The 10,361-nt window shown below is 38.6% G+C and overlaps 1 protein-coding gene across 2 annotated transcripts; it reads left to right on the forward strand.

Annotated features, from left to right (window-relative positions):
• The first annotated feature begins 6,792 nt into the window (after positions 1–6,792).
• tnni1d (troponin I, skeletal, slow d) lies at positions 6,793–9,577 on the forward strand. 2 transcript variants are annotated; one of them, XM_031726538.2, is made up of 8 exons: positions 6,793–6,905; positions 7,444–7,456; positions 7,623–7,664; positions 8,040–8,081; positions 8,319–8,450; positions 8,538–8,627; positions 8,904–9,086; positions 9,197–9,577. In XM_031726538.2, the coding sequence occupies exons 3-8, from the start codon at positions 7,644–7,646 to the stop codon at positions 9,296–9,298; spliced, it is 570 nt and encodes a 189-aa protein (XP_031582398.1). In that variant the 5' UTR covers positions 6,793–6,905; positions 7,444–7,456; positions 7,623–7,643; the 3' UTR covers positions 9,299–9,577. The 2 variants fall into 2 exon arrangements, with proteins under 2 accessions (XP_031582398.1, XP_031582399.1); XM_031726539.2 differs by having other exon boundaries at positions 6,843–6,905; positions 7,447–7,456.
• The last annotated feature ends 784 nt before the right edge of the window (positions 9,578–10,361 follow it).

The following is a 10,361-nucleotide window of genomic DNA, read 5'->3' on the forward strand; positions in this document are numbered from 1 at the left end:
TTGACACTGACTAATTACTATTATATTAATATTATATTATTGTATATATTGTTTGGAGTTTAGTCTGTTACTGTAACTATTTTTACCATTTCTTCTTGGAGGAGCTGTAACCCACATAATTAAGAAAGTATTCTGAAAGTTTTAGGATACATGACCTGCCTTTATCCAATGACACATCTCCTTACCTGTATCTTTTGCTCGTTTCTCCTTGTAGGAGCCATAATTAAATATTGAATTTTAATGATCACTGGGTTTTCGTTTGTTTGGTTGCTATGGTGATGTGTAACAGGAGTCACGTGGGTGCTAGCGGTGACATTAAGAGGGCGTTGTCAGTCTGTCATTCACTGGTTTGATTTTGACAGAGAGCAGGGCTGGGTAGCTGTAGTTTTTGTTGACCGCAGCCAACGAGTTTCCCCTTGTTGCATTAGAGCTGTGATGTTTTAAGAGTTTGAATCATGAGCCGATCACATTGCTCTGTAAACTTTTCAAGCACTTTAATAAACAAGCAAGCAATTCCACCTCTCGCATTATTGCCTAAAGTTGACAGCGCGTCAGGCAAATAGGCAGGCTCAATCCCCGGCCTCTAGCGACTATGGAAGTCGCTACACTCCTCTTCTTTTCTCTTTTTTAAACTTTAAAAAGTTTGTGTGAGACTTTAAATCAACAAAATATAAAATATACATTTTAAATTGTTATTGATCCCTTTACCCCGAGTCCTAAAGTGTATATTTATTTTCTTACTCTTAAATATTTATTGTTCGTTTACTTGCACTGCTGTAACTGGAGCCTCGTCGTCTCGTCTCTCTATATACCGGACTGTATGTAGCGGAGATGACAATAAAGTTTACTTTGACTTCAGCAGCGAGCAGGCGCACCGAGGGCTCTCGCGCTCAGTTTTCGTGTATTGATTGATTGATTGATTGATTATGCTTTATTCATCCCGAGGGAAATATAGAAAAACATCGGTGCAAATTATAAGTCTTTATCATAATGTCTGGTGTTTTCGTGTTTGTTGGTTTGTTTTTATTTTGTTTTATTTTGCGAGTTGGTTATTAGATGCTGCTCCAGCCAGCCAGAGAATCCCCCGCCGCCCCGCCCTCTCCTCCCTGTGCCGCAAGCAGCAGGCGCACCTCGCAAACGGAGGGCGCCCTTACTCCCAGCAAATGGGCGATAGAAAACCGATCGGTGCCTATGCCATCCCTAATATGCGCTGGCATGATGTCGGGGCAGCATGAGTACGAGCATTTTTTTATTTTTTTTTTTGCCGATGCCCGTGATGCCGCCCCCCACCACGATGCCGCCCCGGGCAACCGCCCGTGTCGCCCGTATCTAAAACCGCTACTGAAAGCAAAAGTCAACTTTGGTTTAGTCCTGACTAAATATTTACTGTAAATTTACGCATGCAGCACTGTAGAGCATGCTGAGCAAAGGCTTTTGATGTTTTTATGTGCAAACATGCAACCGAGGAGCACATGGACTATTATAAGATTATAATGCTTCTAGGCGTGCAGTGCATTCTGCCAGACCATATAACACAGTCACATAATGTCAATAAAAAAGAGGGAAAAAATTCAAACCATTGCAAATGTGTTGATAAAGCAATACCATAAAACACATGCCTTAGTGCATATTGTGTAATCTTATATCTGTTATGATACCAGTAAAACGGCACATTTTACTGTTGGCCTTAATCTATTTTACATGCAAAATATGCTATTCTAATCCCATATAAGAAGGTGAAGCTGAAGGTACTGTCCTTTTAACACTAAAATGTTAACTGTCAACCTGAATGTTAAACATTCTGGCTTAAAGAGCAGATAAACACATCTAAATCCAAAAAAGACTTCTTAACGCAAGGATCTGGAACCTCAGCGGAGCGTGCGACTCCAAAGTTAGCTGTACCAAGTTTAGCCATCAGCGCTTCTCTTTCTTCTTTGGACTTGCCTTGAAACATTTTTTGATTATTAGGCACTATCTTGGTGATTGATTTCATAAAGTAAAAGGCACAGCATCCACATGCTACTGTAATATGCACTGAAAGGCTTCTGCTAAGTAATTTACATTTCTCACTGTGACAAGTGACTGTTTCTAATATTTCCTGTATATTTTTTTTAATCTTTTGACTTTTCTTTTACAGCATATTTCAATATATTTCTCCAATTTTGCTGAGTGAGAGTCTTTATTTTAAAGATCCTGCTTCAGAGTCACGTCTGTATTACCGCTGACTTGTCATTGACTGAGGCGTAAAAGCCAGCATCTTCGCTGATGTGAATCGCTGTCGCCCCCTGCCGGACATCTCATGCACAGGCGAAATAGGATTTCACATGAGACGCTGCTGCAGCTTTGAGATTAGCACACCCCAACATCACACTAAAGTCACTTTGCGATCTCATTTTAATCCAGACTTAACCATCTTCAGACAATTGCTTTTCAACAAAAAAGTCCATTTTTTGCCATGTGCCCAGGATTTTTCTATTGAGTTGGACTGTACTTGCAGCTGCAGTATAACCTCCTGTATAAACCTTCGCTATGTAACTGCTTTATGGGCGTAGGCATACCAGATTTTCAGTAACTTAAACTTTTTAACTTTGCTTCCAGCTTTGCTTTCTCTCAGGATGCCTCTTTGACCCTGACAGTTATGACATACTTATAAGGGAACTCAAGACAAGGCACTTATATATTTAAAAAAGATACTAAAAATACACGAGAAAGAAAAAAGAGCCTCTCAAATGTTTCTTATCAGAGTGTAGCTATATAAGGGAAGGGGGGAAAAGGATGCCATGTCTGGTCACTTGGCTGAAGTCACGTGTGAGCGGTTCTCTGTACATTGAAAAGAAAGGAAAACAAGAGGTGGGACTATGGACGTCTGTGCAAGACCCAAAAAGTGTGCAAGGGCATTCACTGTGGAAGGATGGAAAAATGTAAAAACAAAATAAAAAAAATGTAACTATTTCTATTGCTATGTTGATATTGCTATGGTAGAAGCTCTGCTTTGAAATATCAATTAATTAAAAGTCTTATTAGTTCATTGTGAAAAAGTCAAGTTGTACTGCTGTAGCTTCAGATGAGAGTTTTTTTGTTTTTTTTTTTAAGTAAAAATGATTTTCATTATGTGAATTAACAATAGTTTTGATTTTATAATCCCCATCTGAAAAGTAAGTGTTGACTATTAACGTAGTGGAGTAGAAGTACAATATAACATAAAGTATCTGATTAAAACAGCTAGTAATTGTGTTTACAATGAGTATCTGGGCATGGTTTCCAGCTACCATGCCCAGGGAGCCTTTGATTTGCATTTTGAAGCCCTTCCGATAACTAGAAAACCTGCACTATTTCCTGAGCCACAGCCAAAAGCATTAGGATGCATCATTGAGTTTGACACTCTTCAGTTCCAAACGTTAACTTTGTTTTGGTTGCACACTGTTCCTTCTAAGTATCCCTGGAGTATATTATGCAGAGCAAAGGCAGACAATATATTTTGATAAAAGAGATGAAAGTCTTTAGACCAAAGCTATACTCACTGTTTATTAGATACACCTTGCTAGTACTGAGTTGGAACCCCCTTTTATCTTCAAAGCTGCCTTATTTCTTCATGGAATGGATTTAACAAGGTGCTGGAAACATTCACCAGAGATTTTGCTCCACATTGATGTGATAGCATCACACAACTGCTGCAGATTTGTGAGCTGTACACGTCCGTGATGTGAGTCTGCTGATCCACTACATCCCAAAGGCGTTCTTTTGGATCGAGATCTGGTGACTGTGGAGGCATGGTCAGCAAAAATACTCAGGAGGGCTGGGGCATTCAAATAATGCTCATTTGATACGAACACACCCAGAGTCCCTGGATGATTACATGCCACCTCCAGTCTGAACAATTGATCAAGGGCAGGGTGGATTCATACTGGCATGCAGTTTGTGTCAAATTCTGACCCCACAGACTTAAATGTTACAGAGAAAAGGAAACATTTTTTCCAATCTTCTATTAACCAGTTTTGGTGGGGTCAATGTAAACTGTGTAAACTGTGCCCTCAGTTTTGTGTTCCTAACTGACGCAGTGTGGTTTTTCTATTGCTGTAGCCCATCTGCTTCAAGGTTTGGAGTGTCTGTGCCTTCAGATAAGCTCTTCTGCATGCCTTAGTTGTAACAAGCGGTTATTTGAGTTACTGTCATTTTGGCTTGAAAAGTCTGAGCATTGTCTTCTGACATCTGATATTAAGAAAGCAGTTTTCTCTAGTGGACTGCTGGTCATTTCCTGTTTTTTTATGTTCCTGTGTTTGAAGCACTCTCTGGAAACCCTAGAGACGGTCATGTGGGGGAAATCAGCAGTTTCTGAAATAGTCAGACCAGACCATCTGGTGCCAATAACCATGCCACGGTCAAAGTCACTTAAATGGTATTCCTTCATTCTGATGCTCAGGTTTAATACATGATTATTAAAATAACTCAAAGTTGAGTTTCAAGACTTTCATTTTGTTTTTCCTAAACTGTAGTACATTTGATACACAATACACACAATAACTTAACTTGTTATGTCATAACCATGGGTTCAGGTGGACTATGGAACATATGACAAATACAACAAATACAAAATATAACTTTAAATATCTTCTTTAAATTCAAAAAACTAATTTTCTTTTTTTTCTCTTTTCTTTAAGCCCAAAAGTAACTGACCTATTTGTGAAAGCAGCACCAGTAGAAAGTGCATTACAAGCAGTTCCCCGATACCAAGGCCTGCCTAGTTTTTCTTTTTGGGTGCCCATGTGTCTGTGCAAAGACAGGAGGGAGTTGGGTTGCATCAGAAATAGCACTCCCACCTGCTGAGGATCACTGGAAAAAAAAAAATATGACAGAACATTTGTTGTCCCCCTCATCTTCCTCCTTTTACTGACACTCGTTACGCACTGAGGTATTGTCTCTTTAGCTTGCTCACCGCTGAAAGCAGTGTACTGCTAATATGACAGGTAAGTTGGTAGTGTATGCCATAAGAATATTTATTGGCACAAAAAAACCCCCCAAGCTCTTAGAGTTATGTTGTCTATGAATTGAATGGAAATTATTGGAGTAAAATGATTCAAATAAAAGCTGACACAAGATATACATTCATTTAATTTAAAAACTGCCAAGACAAATAAGTTTGAGATGTAACAAACTGAACAATAATACTGGCAAGCAATTTCCACATTTCTAGCAATGAATATTTAATACTCTATCTTGAACTTAAGAGCTGCTGAATGAACTGCTCTTAAAGCCACAGGATGCAAAACTCATCCGTGATGCTAAACTTGAATGGCATTATGTGGTCTGTCTATAATGGCGTTACAGTGAAGTCAAGTGGGGTCAGAAGGAACCATGTCTGACAGACTCATCTTTTAGCTGACAGATATTCTCACTAATTTTTACAATGATTTCTAATCTATGAGAAACCCTCAAGAGAGCAAAGGAGCACTGACTGTTCCATGTTACATGTGGCTCTATATGAAGATGCCCTTTGTAGCTAATGCTCAGTTTACCAAAAACACCTTAGCGCTTGCATCAGTTTTATTCCAGTATAAGCCACTGGAAAGATTAGAAACTTGATGCTCAGGGGTAAAGTGATTTGCAAGAAGAGTCAGCGCTCAGGTCAAGATTAGCACTCATACTCTGGAGTCTTTGTAAAGTCGTGCCAAAGAATTGTTGACAGTAGATGTTGGTGTTTTGAAATCTTTGTATATCCGCCTTCTTCAGCTTTGAGCAACTGCCCAGCTTTTTAATGTAGTTTATTTAAAGAGTGTGCTCTGTTGGTATTTCTTTGACTGTTTTGGTAGATTCTCACAGAGAGAATTTGTCATTTTTTTAAATGTCACTGAAAAATGACCCTAAAATGAAACCACAAATATTTTGAAACTCATACTTTTCTACACTGAGATGCCCATTTCACCCCAGGAAATGAATGGCTGTTACATGCCTTGTCACACAGCAGATATTTCCTGTCTTTCTCGACTTCCTGTTTCCATTTCCTGGAAATTTTAAAGAACAGCATGTTGCTTTGAAAGCTGTATATATATCCCAGCATTAACAAGGTCTTGACAGATGTGCGAAGGACCCAGATTGAATCCAGATGACTCAAGTGACCATTTGTGGTTGCAGTGATTTTTGCTTTCTACAAAGCTTTTAGAAGTGTTCCTGAGTTCATACAGTCATACGCACAGAGGTTTCTCTGGACTCTGTAAACCGTTTAGTCATGTAAAGACCCTGGATGAGAAAACCCCAGATTCTTTGCAACCGTCTGTAAAAAGGAAAAAAAATGAATTAAACTCTGTTTTTTCACTGTACTTGCAGTAAACCTTACCGCATGTGTTGACACTGCTAACTCGGTTAAAAGCAGAGTACAATGGCGAAGAGGCCTGATCTATTCTTAGAGTATGATTGTCTGCATTGGCTAGCCCCAGTAAAGGCTTTAGGTTTCTCATAAACAGCATATTTATTACTGAGAGAATCTCTTTAGCTATAATGAATTGATGTAATTGCTTAGGTTATATAGCTACTGGCTTTACCGACATAGAAGATATTGGCAAGCTTTCCAATGTCTTTTTTATGAGAACATACAATAATGTCAATATTTGTTACTAATATATCAGCTTGTGTATTTTTCCAATCATTCCAACTGGGAAAAATGATAACATTTCAAATGCTGATCTGTAGACAATACCATTAAGGCAATGCTACGGATTTATTATTACACTTTCCTTGTGTTGTCAGTGTCAGGGGAGGTGATATTTAATGCTTGGTCTCTTGCCAGCACATTCTTGGGACCAGACGTTATATCTGCTGTCCACTCGCCATCGACCCCACATAAAAAGCTGCCCATTGTCTTCAGCAGCTGCTGTTTGACTCTCTTCACCTCCACAGACGCACATTTACAGGTAAAAGAACAGATGCTATTTTGTGTGTTTTACCTAGTTAAGGTTTCTCAGATTATTGCCAGAGCGACTAATAAGAAGGTACTAATGTAATTTTAAATTTCTTACAAGATTAAAAAAGAAAATATAAAAAAAAATAGATGTTGTAGACAATAAGACAGTGCTTAGCCAGTGTTGTTTTGGTTAAAGCTGTACAATACGATAATTTGTACATACTTGTACATAAATGCTGTCAACCTAACAAAGAGCTGATCTTAAAAATCTGTGTGCAACTGCTGCTGTCTGGCTTCGCTTTTTTTGTCAGAACAAATGTTGTAGCTGATGTATTCGCTTAACAAATCTGCTGAGCTGTCATTAGTTAAACTGTAAAACATACAGAATGAAAAAATAAATATTTGGGATGACGATGAACATGATGGAGTAATTTTCTCTGGTTGTTATACATGGTCAATTTTCAGTGTCGTTTAATGGCATGACATATTACACCAAAACGTCACTTATACAAACTTTCTTTTCTTTCATGTGTCTGTTTCTGCTCAAGAAGTTGAAGTGAGGTAAGAAAATTCCTTTTATGCCTGCTGTATGGTTCATATTTGTGAAACTGTTTTTTAAGGGAAAGTTGTGCTCGTCTCCTAAAAGGATAAGAATAGATAATGCACTCATGTAAACCTGCCATAGCCTTTAAGATCATCGTCCTCGTGTTCCTGCTTGCTGTTTCAGGAGCACGACAGATCCAGAGCGATGAATCCCAGAGGGGAAAAGGTGAGCCAGCTATATTCCACAGTGTTAATCCTCCATGCTTGGACAGGGGACACATTGTCCTTGCACACATGGCAAAGATGTGGCAGTGGTTATCTGTCAGAATTGTTATCTGCATCCCTGAGAGCTTTCCCCTTGACTTCATCCTAATAATAAAGCGTTATCTTTTTACGTGTGACTGCAATAAGTGGAGTCAAGTTTGACACTCGCAGGTCTTTCCATGCAATGTGCAATGTTTGATTTCAGTTGAAAGATACAGTTTACTTTGTCAGCCTTTTACTTACTGTACTGGACACTGTAAATATCACCTTACAGACCTAAATAATCAATATTTGATTTAGAATCACTGAGCTGATTGTGCTTTGGCTTTCTCCACAGCCGAAGTCGAAGATTTCGGCTTCTCGCAAGCTCTCCCTCAAAGTGAGTTGCCTTTACATACCTTTTTTTGTTTGCTATATATCCCCATGACAACAAAACTTGATATTAATTTCATACTATTTTATATAGGAACAATATGACGATCCTGGTGCACACCTGACTCACTGCCATATAACATAATAGATACTGTTTATGAACACCATCATAAATTATCATTTTTGTCACGGTCAGACTAAAATTTCCTCGTCCTGCGATTGATACCCATTTGTGTCCAATCAGATGCTGCTCCTCACGAGAGCCTGTGAGGATTTGGAGAAGGAGAGGCAAGAGAGGGAGGAGGAGAAAGTACGCTATTTAGGAGAAAAGTTGCCTCCATTGCAACTGTCTGGAATGTCCCTGAAAGAACTACAAGTAAGCTCTCTAAAGCCACAAAAGACCAGCTTTTGTAAAGCAGAAAATATAATAATAATAATATGTTATCAACATCTGATCTTTTAGGAACTGTGCAAGCAGCTTCATACAAAAATTGATATTGTGGATGAGGAGAGATATGACTGTGAATCCAAAGTGAACAAGCATAACAAAGATGTAAGTCTCTTTTATCCTCCAGACCTCTGCATATCCTTTGTATCAGAAAAATAACGATAATTTGAACAAATGTCTGCATTGAAATCGGGAGCTAAATTCTCTATTAACTGTATATTTAGGTCAAACCAGAACAGGCCGGCCAATATAACAGAAAGATATTCCTGAAATATCATTGCAGCACTTTTACGCTATGTACAAACTAAAGAATAAGGAGACAAAGTGAGCTTTTTTTCCTGTTTCTGTTTTTTTCATACATTTTGCGTCATAATGCTTTAGATCCATGAGCTGAAGCTGAAGGTACAGGACCTTGGGGGCAAGTTCAAAAAGCCTGCTCTGCGAAAAGTGAGGGTGTCAGCAGACGAGATGATGAGAGCCCTCCTGGGCTCCAAACACAAAGGTTCAATGGACCTCAGAGCCAACCTCAAGTCTGTGAAGAAAGAGGATGTGAAACAGGACAAGGTACCAGAATCACCACTCTCACATCTTAGCTCCTAATCTCTTGTGTTTCTCAGTATCAAAACATTTTTTCTGATTTTTATTTATTTTTTCCTGGTTCTTTTCATTCTCAGGTGCTTACCAATGAAGTAGGCGACTGGCGTAAGAATGTGGAGGCCATGTCAGGTATGGAGGGCCGTAAGAAGATGTTCGACACAGGCGGCGGAGCACAGTGAGATCACCTCTAAAAGCAGGAAAAGTTAAGCTGTCTAGACATAAAGTGGAAAACCTAACGGGAGACAAATTGACCTGAAAGCTGCTGGAGTTTAGTTTGAGGTAAAAGCAAGTATAAATCCCATCTGTGCTGCATTTTACTTGATAGCCATTCAGTGTAACGACTCAAGGCACTTAAAGTGTAAAATAAAAGTGTAGAACCCCATGTTTTCTTTTGTTACCAAAGAATATTTTGTTTTGTTATGTCACCTTAAGACAATTAAAGAGGATTTAAATGAACACATATTGTTTCCATCTGTGATGTTCCATATCTGTACTTGACTTTATCATGTTTCATTTTATTGGCACCAGAAGGATTATGTGTGGCACGTCAAAGGACGGCAAGCAGCTTGGCTGTTGATAGATTAAAAAAGAAAGATGAAAAGTGAAGGGAGGGGGAACAACAGGTGGTACTTGCATTCTGTGTATCTGTTTCAGTGTTTTAAATAGAGCTTGTGTGAAAGCAAAAGATTGTATTTAAAGTAAACTCAAAGCAAATGAAATAAAAAATTTAAAAAAGGCTCCTTTTTTAAAATAGTTTTTCCAAATTGGAAATAATTGTGCTTGCAAAAGAGATAAAGTTGCAACATATAGTAGCATTTGATCATTTGAAAATAAAATAAAATAAAATTTAAGTTTAACAGGGCTTTCCAGCACATGTTCCACCTTAGACTTTGACAGAGTATATTCAGCCATGATGTCATCTTCTATAAATCAAAGCTTCAGAAAGCAGAAATCTAGCTGGATAGCACAGACCACTAACACTGTCATCCTAGACATTTCATGCATTCATGCACTGCTTCTTTGTTTGACTGGGTTGTCTGGTTGCTGAAAGCCAGACATTGTTATCTGAGGCATGACAGCAAGGCACACTCACCACTTCCAGGCATGACTTCTGGAAGTGGTGAGTGTGTTTTATACTTTTATGGACTAGGAACATCTGTGTGTGTTTTAAATAAAGCTGACAGGACTGCATGCAGCGTATCAGTGTTGCATGTAAAGGACAGCTGATAAAAAAATAAATAA

This window comes from Oreochromis aureus, linkage group 17 (genome assembly GCF_013358895.1).
Source record: "Oreochromis aureus strain Israel breed Guangdong linkage group 17, ZZ_aureus, whole genome shotgun sequence".
Taxonomy (NCBI): domain Eukaryota; kingdom Metazoa; phylum Chordata; class Actinopteri; order Cichliformes; family Cichlidae; genus Oreochromis; species Oreochromis aureus.